The sequence below is a fragment of the Penicillium coprophilum genome (genome assembly GCF_028826855.1).
Source record: "Penicillium coprophilum strain IBT 35676 chromosome Unknown utg000002l_segment0_segment1, whole genome shotgun sequence".
In the NCBI taxonomy this organism is placed as follows: domain Eukaryota; kingdom Fungi; phylum Ascomycota; class Eurotiomycetes; order Eurotiales; family Aspergillaceae; genus Penicillium; species Penicillium coprophilum.
In genome coordinates, this window is record NW_026622722.1 from 2,226,715 (window position 1) to 2,239,797 (window position 13,083).

A 13,083-nucleotide genomic window follows, 5' to 3' on the forward strand; every position below is an offset into this window, starting at 1 on the left:
CATGTCATATTGTCATTAGCATGTATGGCTTCACAGTTCGTATATATACTGTTCTAGATTCAAATCACAACCACAAAGTATCAACCTCAGTCTGACCCTAGACTAGACAATACACTAGCAGGCGGAGCAAAGAATGTTACCCCCGTAAGAGGCTTTGAGAAATCAAGAATGCGATCATGCAGGCCAGGCGGATACCCCACAAACATACGCTCCAACATCTTTTCAATCACCCAAAGACGACGAGTGTAGCCAATGAAGTACGTCCCAAACTCGCCAGAGCCAGGAGATCCAAATGGCATATTGTCGCGAAGGATATCATGTTCATTCCCATCATCGTCTTCAATCGTGTTGAGTGTCTTGTGAGAGCGCTGACCAGACTCAGCATCATCTAACTCGACATTATCAATTTTGGTGCGACCAATAATCCTCTCCTGCTGTTCCGTCGAAAGATCCTTCCATCCAGGTAGATCATGAGTGTACTTCTGTACAACAATATAGCTACCGCCAACAGCGGAAGGATCTTCCTCTGCAACCAGAACAGAGGCCGGAACCGCCAATCCAACAGGATTAGCCGTGCCATCGACAAACCCAAGAAGATCCCGCACATCGAAGTAACGAAATCCCACAGTCTCATCGATGACAGTGACCGAATCTCCGAGTTGATCCATCAGCTGACGCTCAAACTCGAAGCAAATATCTCTGCGCTCAGAGCGAATGTGAAAAAGTAGATCACCGGGTGTTGAGACCGCGGTGTGCTTTTCGCCTTTGATCTCGCGGAAAGGGCGTAGTTCTGAGGGTCGGGGAAGACCGGTAAGACGATCCCAGATGTCACTCCCAATACCAACGGTGCACGCAAATTGGGCGCTGAGGTCACGGATGGATACATTCTTCGCTAGGCTATCTACGCCTGCCAGTGTAGAGCGCACGGTTTCAATGGCGTCGGGCTTGTTGATCACAGAGAGAACGAGAAAGGTAGCTGATTGTGTGAGCGGAGCGTCCACACGCTGAGGTGCTATTGGGACACGGTGGCCACTCATATTTGCTTTCTGATATGACTTGGAATTGTGACAGGCAAATATGTGTTGTTTGCGGAATGTACGGCCGGTGAGGCTCGGCTGGTTGGTGAAATATGTTTTTTTCTGGATTTCACTTATCGAAGCAGCTCGAAAATTATCCAATCGACCAAATCCGAATGATTTCAGGCTGTTGGGAATATAAGAAGTGTCCAATCTCCTGGCATTGGTCATAGTTTAGTTGCTGGGGGTCAAAATTCGAGGGAACCCCAGTCTTATAGAGGACCCAGCTGATGAGATTGCATCAATTGCTTAGTTTCAGCGAGAAATGATTGGCTGAAACCATCACCTCTAACTATCTAAAAGCGAATCAAAAATAAATAGGACGATGCTACATCGTAAGTAGTGATGTCACACCCGCCGGAACCGCCCAGGGGAGATGTTTGCCGCGGACTTCTATTTGCTCGTTCTTTAGTGAAAGGAGGTGTGAGACGGTATATGACTGAAGATGCCATTCAAATCTATAAATGCATGCTACCTCATCGCTGAGTGTATCCACCATCCACGAACAAAGCCGTTCCAGTAACAAAAGAAGCCCGACCACCACTCAGATAAACAACTCCATCGGCAATCTCCTCCGGCCTGCCCATACGCTCCATTGGAACCGCATTGGCAACCTTCTCCTGCATGGCTGCCAGGATCTGAGGCGACTTGGTCGTCAAAGGGGTCTCTGTATATCCAGGACAGATAGCATTAATGCGCAGCCCGTCCTTAGCATAGTCCTCAGAGGCAGTTCTCGTCAACCCAATGACCGCATGTTTGGTCGCAGTATATGCAGTCGACAACGCGATTCCAGCAACACCCTGAATAGACGAGAAATTGACAATCGAGCCACGCTGTAGTGGCCTCCCATCAATTGAGGACAGGATAGGCTCCTGCTTTAACATGATCTTAGCAGCAGCGCGCAGAACAAAGAATGTGCCTGTGAGGTTGACGCTCAAAATACGCTCCCAATCCGAGGTTTCACAAAATGCAGCGCCGCCTGTGTGTTTCATTGCGATTCCGGCTGCGTTCACGACATAGTCGAGTCGACCGAATGTTCTCGCGATTTCTTGGATGACTTCATTGACGCGATGCTCGTCTGTTATATTGGTAGGGTATGCAATTATTTGACATGGTTTTGATCCATTCCTGCGTTGTTGTTCTTCGATCTCGGCTTTGACGGCGGCTAGGGCTTCAGGGTTCAGGTCGAGTAGGGCGATTCCTGAGGCACCATCTCTGGCAAATGTCTTTGCGCAGGCGCGGCCAATTCCTGAGGCGGCGCCTGTGACAAGGGCAATTCCAGGTACATCCATTTGGCCTAATTTGATGGATTTGGAGTGGTTCGTTGGTTCGTGACTTTCTTGATGCACGCAGCGGGAAGGAGGTTTGGTGGATGAAATGAACGAAGGAATTAAATATCGATGGTTTATATAGCTTTCCACAACTGCATAAACCACAACGGCAGCCCGGTATCTCTTTTCCAGTATATATACTTCGAATCTTTGACCAATGTGGGGGTTGTCGGGGAGACTTTCCTAACCTGCGTGGTGATAGCCAACCCGCGGAGGACAACACATCCTCATCTTCCCTATCTTCATGAATTCTGCAGTAGGCTGACACTGACTTCCTGCTAATGTATATTCTGCATGTGGGGTTATTTCAGCTGATTGTCACTGGGGTTGAGAGAGCATTGCACAGAAATGCAGGGAAGTACCAGCGTCACATTTGGGATCAGAATAGGCAAGGAGATGAATTGAAAAATCAGATTTTCATTATCTTGGTCCACATATAATGATAAATGTATTCAATCTTAAAATGATGATGGGCAATCATCAATAAATAACCCCGTAGACTTATTTCTTGCCCAGAACATCACACCAACAATCAAAATAGCTGCTGTAATGGCATAGTGCTCTTCATCAGGTCCAGCCAAGTTACACTTCTCCCATTTGCACAAGTCTTTTCTTGCCAAATTCGTTGAATATTGGTCAATGTCTCAGTAAAGCAAGATAACCCACTTCGCCGTGCCGACTTCACAAACCAGTCGGAGAATGATACCTGAACCAACGGATCTTCAGCTTCACAAGCCGCAATAAACGCAGGCCAGATAAATCCTGCTGAGCCGTGTACCACAGTTGAGTCGGTGTCCTCGCATCGCAGTAGGTTATCCAACACGCCCACGACCTTTTGCTGTAGTAAAGAAGCATTCACGTCGTGGATTCTACGATAGAAGTATATCGCCAGCGCATTTTGCATGGCGTTGAGCATATGCTCTATAATCTCAGAATCACGATGAGAATGGATATTCACCAGGCTGGGTCGTGGTAAATTGCTGATGTAGTCCTCGAGAGTCTTCGCCCGGCCGATGAACTCCTTCAAGCTGAGGCACTCTGATGCAACAGTTCCTTCGGTCGCGTCTTTCTCTTTCCCAAGTCGAATTATCTGGGAAAGAAGAATAACCCAAGGCTCAGGGATACCAAATATATCCGGATACAGAGAATTCGACCAGAAGCCAGGTCTTTCAAGATGAAGATCATTTTCGCCTTCTTCTTGCCCACGCACTCTCAACATTTCTTGGTCTAAGTTTTCCCAGCCCGATAGACGAAATGATAGGCTGTCAAGACTGTACATTCCTAGCCCGCTCTTTTCGATCGCTGTATGAACGCGATGACGCTGTCTTGAGTTCGCTCCACAAATAAAGACACTCTCGTGGATGATACGCTCGAATACATAACAATGATGGAGCAATCGAACTTTTCGGGATTTTTTGCGTGGAAGTCCTCTTAACCGAATGAATTTTTCCGCTTCCAGAAAATAATATTCTGATTGCCTCCGGTTCCCCGAGAACATTGACACTTGGACCATCGTGAGCAATGCCATCAGAATCGACTTGTATTTGGCTACTTTCGGGACATGGTAGGCGGTCAGGAGCATCAATCTTGCATGTTGCTGTGCTTTCTCCTTATAAACGATGGCTTTCTCGCTCCAAGTTTGGGATCGGGAGACTCCGCCAAGGCTGAATGCACTTATGGCTAATGTCCCATAGAATGCACAGAGGCTGGCATCACTCAAATCATCGCCTAGAGTCAAGCCAGCGAGGCAGCTCTTGGTGTGAGGTATGAAGAGGACATGCCAGGGAGTTTTGGAGTGTCGAAGGGGTGTCATCAGACTAATTACAGCCGAAGCATAGTGCTTGAGAAGAAACACGGCGTCCTGGGGCACGGCTTTTGTGGTTCTCATAGAGGAAGTGAAAGAGGTGGGTGATACGGGATTATCGTAAAAGTCATCTGGGAAGCATGATGTAGGCAAGTATTCAGGGGGTACCGAATCGCCTTCCGCACGATTTTCATCTATTATAGTGTGTAACAATTCCGGGGAAGGTGGATTGGAAACATTCTCTGGTTGATCAAAAGTCAAGTGCATTAAGGCTTGAGACCAAGGTGACAGAAGAATGTCGCAGGAGACTGGATAAATGTTGCACTGTGGGATCACATCTTCTGGGGAACTGGACTGCGTCCCTTCATAGTCGTTCACAGCAGTTTTCTGAGGCAATTTATCTTGATCTTGGTTCAATCTAAACGCCCCGAACGGACCTCGGTGGATCTCAATCGCATCTGAAACAGTTGCTCTTTCGCATTCTTCATCAATGTGGGATAGAATCTGAAGAGTTGTCTTTGGGGGAGCACTCGAGAGAAGCCATTCACCCATGTGTTCTCTTTCTTTCACTGAGAATAATGGTCGACGAAACCGGACTCCATTATTGCGGGAGGTCTCAAAGTCGAAGAAGATATCATTCTTATACCCTCCGCAAGTCAAGCCAAAATACTGACACATTGAACATTCTGGACGTCTTTCATCGCATTTGACATGTCGAGTTCGACACTACATGCTATTAGAGATGCAGATGACTCAAGACCTTCGGACTTACTGTGCTGCATCCTGTAAATGACCGCGTATGGGTAATGGACTCGTGTACACTTTCTTGGATTGAATCTGTCATCTTTTTGGTGTTGAACAAGGAAAGTGGTATACAATAAGTCTGCGGGGGATGTGGATCGCCGATAGCGGAAACCTGCCCATTTTGACGGTGCGCGTTGACTTGCCTATTTGATCGGACTATCTTGTGTACATGGAGAAAATCCATGTTATAGATTCAGATCCATATTCTCTTCTATGTGTCTGACGGTGTGAAATTCTAGGGCTCCACTGGGGGTGATTTTATTCTCTGCAAATATCGAAGATACGTGTAATATGATTGACATATTTTGAAAATCAAGTAGTATGGATTTGTGATCTATAAATGGCTGTCATTATCTAACGAGATCTCTATTGAGTTGCTTTTAGAGCAAACAACCTGAAGACAATGGGAGTGACCGATCTATTCCTTTCGAACATGATCTTTACCTTCAACATCAGTACATCTAACCTCCATCCACATTATACACTGCTCCAGTGACAAAACTCGCTTCATCACTAAGGAATGTGATTTCAGTTGCAACCTTTACTAGTTATACCTATCGCTTCTGTGCTGTCTCTTGCAGACCATGTTTGATGTGTCCAGGGTGAAAAGGGCAAAACAGCTTTTCTATCTAGATAGGAATCAAATCACCATAGTGAGCCATGGACAACAGACAGCTAAGTTGTTGCTATTAACCACTGCCAATACAATCAAAATGTTCAAATCCAAGAAGTTTGGACTCTCCCGCGCTCTCCCATACTCCCCTGTGGTCAAATATGCCGATATGCATGTCCCCCCCAATGGGACATATCACCGCGCGACAAGAGCTTTTGCATCTAGCCCTTCGCACAAGATTCCTATCTGAAGCTGGAGGCTGACGGAGTAGTTCAGTTGATCAGGTTGCAGAAGATTGTTGAGATGAGTGTGTGGCACATTCAGTATGATACTGATGATACTAGAGGTAACATAATGAACATTCCACATTCTCTTTCCAATTGTCTTTCTCGATGTCTTTTTGATAGCAAATCACATAGATAGCCAATAGGATTAAAGTCACCGATGGCCGCTGGGCACTGCATTAGCGTGTGAACTAGTTCCCCCGCCATCAACATCCCGGGAATGTTTCGCCAGTTTCAATGTCAGCGCTGGGTCAAATTCCAATCCTGCGCTTTTACCTTACTCTCCGTAAATAAGCGATACATGTGTCAGCTCTGGGAGTATGTTAGGCATGTCGCAATCGTTGAGCTCCGCCCCACGCTTGAAGCCAGAGGCTCGCCTCGCCCAGGCTGTTTCCCAATTCGAGGCCGAACTGTCCAATGACCAAAAGGCCAGCTTCCGTGCTTGTAGAGCCAGATCGATTGAGTCTCCGCCCAGTATACAAGATGTTATGCAACTCACCGCGGAGATTGATCGCGTCTCGGAAAAGAGACGCCGGTGCCTGGGGCCCCGGCTTACGAACATTCTACAGGCTACTCAGCAATTCGCTGCTTTGGGAGATATCATAGTCGGTGGATCGCAAAATCTGCTTGCATGTGGTGTCTGGTCAATAGTGCGCATGTCGCTTTTATTTGTCCTTGACTTTTCTTCCTATCTCGAGCAATTATCGAACATATTTATGACTGCTGGCCGTCTTGCGCCCCGGTACGAAAAGATGGCTTTACTCTATCCTCGGTCAAAGGACTTACAATCCTGTCTCTGTGAATATTTCATTTTGATCGTGCGTCTGTGTCAGGAGATGACTACTTTTACACGCAAGTCAATTTTCGGGAAGCTGACCTCCGCATTTACGGACTCAGTTCTGAAGACATATCAATCAGAGCTGGAGTCCTGGGGCAAAACAATCAAAACCGAAGTCAGCTACTTGGTAGCCAAGGGAATTGAGGATGAAGCCGAAAACAATTCCCGATTCAGGGCAGTCTCATCGATATTCCAGAAATCAACTGCATATCAGCAAGCCATTCAAACGAAACAGCGCGTACTTGACTTCTGCTCCCAGTACGATTGCACAGTGTCATGGAAGCAGGCTCGAAAATCGGGTAACACCAATTTGTTTCGAAAGACCTCTAAATATCAAGAGTGGAAAAGTATGCCACTTTCTTCCACCCTCGTCTACACTGGTAAGTTGGGCTCCGGGAAGTCTGTGCTACTCGCCAACATAGTGGATGATCTTCACATTCAGAGTGAAACTACCCATGTGGCATATTTCTTCTGCCGACATGACGTCTCTGAGAGTCTCAAAGCGCGAGAAGTGATTGGCTCTTTGGCTCGACAGTTGCTATATAATTTATCAGACTTCACTGCTCCCGCGGAATACTTGGACAAGACGCATCAATCCGAGCCGATGGACAGACTGATGGGACTTCTTACCACCTGCCTTTCTCCTCTTCGTAAAACAACAAGATTCTTCCTTGTTGTCGATGGGCTGGACGAGCTTGATGGGCATCAAAGGGACATCGTGATACAGCAGCTAGCGGATCTTCAAAGTGAAACGTTTATGATGCTACTTTGCATTTCTCTTCGTGAAGCTCCAAACGAAAGCCCGCTCAAAGCCAACTTCTCCCAATTTGCTGCCCCTATTATTACACCAATTCCAAATAATACGGCCGACATCGAGGAGTTCATTGAGTCAGAATTGGAAAGTCGAATCGAATCTGGAAAGCTCACCATTGGGAGTCCTCTTCTGATCCTGGAAATTCAAGATGCTCTTCTGAAAGGATCACAAGGGATGTTCCTTTGGGTAGCTCTCCAGATCGAATCTTTATGTGCAATGGAAAGTGACGAGGAGATCCGTGAAGCACTTGCAAGCCTGCCGAAAGATCTCTCGGAAACTTTCTCTCGCACTTTACGGCCAAAATCCCAAAACACGCGCCAGAAAGAGATATTGGCTATTCTGACCGTGGCCCAAAGTCCACTCACTCTCCAACAACTACGCGAGGCGTTATGTGTGGTGCCGGGTGATTTAAACTGGAATCCAGATAGACTTCTCAACAATATGCACAACACGTTGGCTTCTTGTGGCAGTCTTGTTACTATTGATGAGGAGGAGCTTACTGTACATCTTGTTCACCACAGCGTGAAACAGTTCCTGCTTGGTGAATTCAAAGAATCGACCGAAACCCTAGTTAATGTTGATGAAGCTCATCAAATGATGGCAAGCATCATCATCACCTATCTCAACTACAGCGTGTTCGAAACTCAACTTTCAAAAACCGTAATACCTCGGCTGCGAACTGGGTCGGTGCCCTCTGAGGTGATTTTCTCAACGCTTAAACCATCGAATGGTGTCCGGAGCATGGCAATCAAGCTCCTCAAGTCCCGAAAACAGGCTGGTTTTGATATTGGGAAAGTCATCGCAGACACGAAACTCCAGGATCGCTCCACTGAGGAGCAGTTCTACTTTCACAAATATGCAGTATCATTCTGGCTGTATCACGCCGTCCACGCTTTTGACCTTCCCGAAGTCATGCACAAGTTCTTACTCAGACTCTTGGACCGACGATTACCCCTGAACCTCAATATCAACGACGAAGACATCGACAAGTTATTGTCATGGTCGGCCAAAAAGAAACAATATGCATCCTTGATCAAAGTTTTGCTTGATCTCGGAAATATGACAACAACAGAACGAGACAGTGCACTGGATGCGCTGCATACTGCCGCAGGCAAGGGCCACGGTGCAATGATTCAAGTCCTCTTAGAGCGTGCAAGGATGAACGATATGCTAATGTTCGAGGGCTCCCATCCTCAGAAATTATATCTATCCGCCCAAAACGAGCATGGGTCGATAGAACAACGGTCACTTGGATCTGACAATCTCGATATCGACTCAACAAGGGACTCTTTGCGTTGGACTCGCTTGCATCAAGCGGCAATTAACGGGCACACGTCAACCGTGATTTTCCTGCTTACAGTCCTCAACGCAAATCCTGAGACGCCTGATATAATGGGACTCACTGCTTTGCATCTAGCTTGTATGAATGGTCACTGTGACACGGTCAAGGCACTCCTAGATCATGGAAATGCGGATCCCCATGCTTGTGATGACGAGGGTCGAACTCCCGGTGATCTTGCTTTGGAAAAACTCGATGAGGAAACGGTTTCAAAGCTAGATCCCCGGCTTTTCAGTTATTCGACAGGACAATTTGGTGCTGAATCTGCCTGAGGACAGGGCCATGAGTCCACTTGTTCTGAGTGGATTGATGGTATCAAGCAGATGGTCAACTAGTGGAAGCTGTGTCCTGAGGTAATATGGTACAGAGCTGTCTGGTCTTTTGTCAAATGTGTATAGAGAGAAGGATACACGCCAGTCCCCTGTATAAAATTTAAGCGCAATCAACATGAAACTCTTGCGAGGCTATTGATTGCTCATTGCATATATCAGTCTCTCAGACCATAAGATCATGAATTATGCAGTATCCCGGCCCAACATTGTCAATATCGAACATAACACAATGATGTAGCCAAGGCCTTTTGTAAGATGCTAAAATGAGTAGAAACAGGTCTATGACATTGATGCCTGGACACAACCAAGTCAACCAGAAAACAAATAAAAAGAAAGCCATAATGCGCCAGGACCAGCCAGGGGTAAAAAAAAACAACAGTCAAGAAATGCTCCAACGAGAGCTAAGACATATCGTAGCCCTCAAACACAAGACAGAAATCGGTGCCCCATTTACATCTGTCGCAATCCCTCTGCAAGACGCCGCTTGCCGAACTCCCAGGCGTTCATTAAGCCCTGTTCCGTCAGATCGATATTCTTCATGTTGGGTGCATCTGCAGCGGGTGCACGGCTGACACGCGAAGCAATCATAACCGGGTCAGTCTCGAGGATGATTCCATCATCAATAGTCTCGTCGATAGTCAAAGCAACGAGGTCGTAGTTCTCAACGATAGTGCGCTTGTCGGTTGCACCCCTGATGAACGATCATGTTAGCGCCGGCTGACCAAATTCCTCCGAGGACGCAAAAGCTAGCATACTTGAATAAAATTCCGAGAGCATCCCGTAGTGACAGCACAACATTGTAAAGCAAAACCTCGTTCTCGTCGGCGCTTCCAACAACATAGAGCATGACGTCGCTCTCCATCTTGAAAACAACAATGCGGTTATCGTAAAGAATCACATCACTTGCGGATTTATTGGTCTTCTCAAGCAGGCCCTTCTCGAAAGCACGCTGCTCCTTCACGGTAGGATAGGGGTTGGCACCGAGGTAGTCAGTCGAGTTCGGTGCAGCGCCGGCGGGGGGTGTGGTGCCGAGAAGTACTTTGCATAGATGCGGGAACCATCGTCAGCGGACATGACGAGGACCGCATTGACGGAGAAAAGGGACAGAGAGCCGGGCATGGTGATTATTGTCGCGTTTGGGAGCAATTGGGGTAATATTGTCTTTATGATTGTTGATGCTCTCAACCGCCAATCTGGCCGGAGACGGAGACGCGTTAATGTTGTTCCGTCTTCAAGCTCCATACTCTATGCGGGTGCACTGTTAACTAGAGACTTTGCATACTCCTTAGGTGATCGGAGATGAATTTACACTTATTTACTGAGTTGTCCCTAATAATTAGTCGACTTGAGACTACTTGTGCTCAGTTCATTTGCTGTATCATCTGTTATAGTGGCAAACTGATATAGCCATTCGTTGGTCTCTGTCCCCATTTGCCGTACTACAATACTAGAATAAGATATACACTTTTAAGATTGGGGATATGACATAAAATGAGTGAAAGAACATCATCGTGAAGGAGACATGGGGAATAATATATACCAAGATAAACAAATGAATCATGATGTTTCAGACTCCTTTCGAAACCACATTGCATCGGGAAACATCAAGATCAGAGCGCGTCAAATAAAACATGAGGAACAGAGGTCCTTGAGATCCAGATAAAGCTTTCAGGACATGGAATTGCGTTATGTGCATCATAGGGGGTATGGGTATGTTAAGAATATGGTCCAAGACCAGTTTGAGATCACATCAAATCATACTGCCCGGAGAATAAGGCCTACTGCGGCGCCTGTTCCTCGGTGCTGGCGCGATTCAACCACGGAATCCAGCTCGCACGGTTTGCCTTCTTGCGCGCCGCTTCCTCCTCCTCCTTGATTCTAGCAGTTTCGCTGACAAGGCGTAGAGGGCGCAACTTGTCCTGTTGCATCACCGCTCCAGTATAGTTGTTCATACCACCACTGGATCTAGGAGGGCTAGAAGTAGCCCCGGTTGAAGCTGTATCTCCGTGAGTATCACTTGTAATACTGGGGGAGCTACTGCGACCGGCCCGATCTGGCTGGCTAGACATGGAGGGTGCGCGGCTCATGCTAGATATATAGCTTGCTGCTCCAGAAAACATGCTCTGGCGGGATCCGGGGCCCATTCCAGTCGGGCTAATAGGTCCGCCCGAGTTGCGTCCGCCGCGGTACATTTGACCAATGACATTCGCGGCATTTGGGTCGACTTGTTCCGAACGGGTGCGACGGTGGCTGGCTCTCACTGACTGCGTACGGAAGGGAATGCTTGGCGCAGTGTTGGGGTTCTCGTTTGGGTTGTTCTGCGAGGGTTGCGGTGGAGGCATCATGCTGGTTGGACGAGACCGAGGCTGGGTGGAAGGGCGGGAGGTTGGACCACCGACAACCGACTTCGCTCGTTGTAGGAGACTTTGTGACGAACCGTCATCTTTCTCCGGGGGAGTGGGGGGGAGCTCCTTTTCGCTGCCCCCAGTCTTCGTAGTAGAAGTTTCATCATCCTCGTTCCGGTCCAGAATGTGCTCAAATCCGTCATGCATAAGCAGTCTACTGATAATGCGCTCGATATACAGCGTGAGGGCTTTGTTCTGATCTTTCAGGGCCTTCACCTCTCCATCTGGTTGCTGAGCGCCATCGGTTTCAGGACCCTCATCCACAGATTGAAGCTCATCTGCTAAAGACCCCATTCCGCCTGCTGACTCCTTTGTGGGGTTGGCATCACGCATGAACTCGCCCTTGGCAAAGTCTCCGGTAAGAGTCTTCTCGCTGAGGAGGAGTTGATAGCTTTCATTGTCTTCCATCAAGCGAGCATTTGCCACGCGGGCGTCGAGCAACTCTTTCTCGATTTCTCGTTGGCGGCCGCCACCAGCATTCTCCATCTCGACAAGTTTGATCTGCGATTCGGCCAGTTCGAGGCGTAATGATTCAATGAGCTTGTCTTTCTGGAGAAGAAGTGTAGAGTTGTTACGGGACGGGCTCCGCTCGAGGTGCGAGGAGGGCGCAAATTGACCATCCAGGTCCGGAGAAGATCTATTGCGGAAGCTCGCTATACCGAGTGTCAGTTTCTGAATCGAATGATCGGTGTTGGCAGGGGCGTGGGAATCTTACAGGATCGGGAGACCTGGCGATCTCCTTCTGCGTTCATGCGCATGTCCTTCTGAGCCATGGAATCCTTCAAGCGTTGAATGGTCGCCTGCATTTCTTCCTCCCGACTAGTCTGTTGTTCTTTCTCTTGGAGCATAGCGTTCCGCTCCGCTTCGTGGTTCTGTTCCAGATCCCGGATCTGACGCCCTTGATCCCGAATGTCACTGTTGAGGGCCTCGATCCGACTGTCTCGTTCGTGAGCCTGGTCCTCCAACTTGGTTTGTTCACTGATCGCTTCATCCAGGCGCATTTGCAGAACGCCGAGCTGTTTTTGGTATTGTTCAGAGGCATTTTCAGCCTTTTGGAGTTGTTCCCGCAGTTCTTCGATGAGGGCGGCATTCTGAGCCCGCGCCTCTTCTTCGGACGGGTCGTTGGAAACTCGTGGAACGTTTGACATGCTGAGGTTGGAACGGGCAGGTTTTCTTGCAGCTGCGCGCGCGGAGACAGGAGTTGTACCTCTTGAGGAGGGGGAACGGTTCAGACTGTTGGTTGCGCTGGGCGAGCGTGCATGTCCTCGTGTGGTGGACCCGTTGCTGGAGTGCGGATCTGCGGTTGGTGATTTGCTGGAATTGCCGGGAGTTCCAGGCTTTCGAGGCGTTGCTGACATGATGAAAGATCCCAAGTCCGTCGCTAGTAAATATAAAAAAAAAAATAAAACGTATATAACTCAATATTATACTTCAATTGGGGGA

General features: G+C 47.9%; 6 protein-coding genes across 6 annotated transcripts; 1 reads left to right on the forward strand and 5 right to left on the reverse strand.

Annotated features, from left to right (window-relative positions):
* Positions 1-86: 86 nt before the first annotated feature.
* N7500_002901 (Dyp-type peroxidase) lies at positions 87-1,037 on the reverse strand (the record flags this gene model as incomplete). Its single annotated transcript, XM_056674047.1, has 1 exon — positions 87-1,037. The coding sequence occupies one exon, from the start codon at positions 1,035-1,037 to the stop codon at positions 87-89; it is 951 nt and encodes a 316-aa protein (XP_056534572.1).
* A 515-nt stretch (positions 1,038-1,552) lies between these two features.
* Positions 1,553-2,368, reverse strand: N7500_002902 (SDR family NAD(P)-dependent oxidoreductase; the record flags this gene model as incomplete). The annotated part of the gene is made up of 1 exon (XM_056674048.1): positions 1,553-2,368. The coding sequence occupies one exon, from the start codon at positions 2,366-2,368 to the stop codon at positions 1,553-1,555; it is 816 nt and encodes a 271-aa protein (XP_056534573.1).
* A 571-nt stretch (positions 2,369-2,939) lies between these two features.
* N7500_002903 (fungal specific transcription factor domain-containing protein) lies at positions 2,940-4,763 on the reverse strand (the record flags this gene model as incomplete). The annotated part of the gene is made up of 1 exon (XM_056674049.1): positions 2,940-4,763. One exon carries the CDS (start codon positions 4,761-4,763, stop codon positions 2,940-2,942), a length of 1,824 nt encoding a protein of 607 aa, XP_056534574.1.
* A 1,478-nt stretch (positions 4,764-6,241) lies between these two features.
* N7500_002904 (uncharacterized protein) lies at positions 6,242-9,175 on the forward strand (the record flags this gene model as incomplete). The annotated part of the gene is made up of 1 exon (XM_056674050.1): positions 6,242-9,175. One exon carries the CDS (start codon positions 6,242-6,244, stop codon positions 9,173-9,175), a length of 2,934 nt encoding a protein of 977 aa, XP_056534575.1.
* Positions 9,176-9,685: 510 nt separating this feature from the next.
* On the reverse strand, positions 9,686-10,354 carry N7500_002905 (coatomer subunit zeta; the record flags this gene model as incomplete). The annotated part of the gene is made up of 3 exons (XM_056674051.1): positions 9,686-9,926; positions 9,991-10,273; positions 10,294-10,354. 3 exons carry the CDS (start codon positions 10,352-10,354, stop codon positions 9,686-9,688), a joined length of 585 nt encoding a protein of 194 aa, XP_056534576.1.
* Positions 10,355-11,013: 659 nt separating this feature from the next.
* Positions 11,014-12,998, reverse strand: N7500_002906 (uncharacterized protein; the record flags this gene model as incomplete). Its single annotated transcript, XM_056674052.1, has 2 exons — positions 11,014-12,293; positions 12,356-12,998. 2 exons carry the CDS (start codon positions 12,996-12,998, stop codon positions 11,014-11,016), a joined length of 1,923 nt encoding a protein of 640 aa, XP_056534577.1.
* Positions 12,999-13,083: the final 85 nt, after the last annotated feature.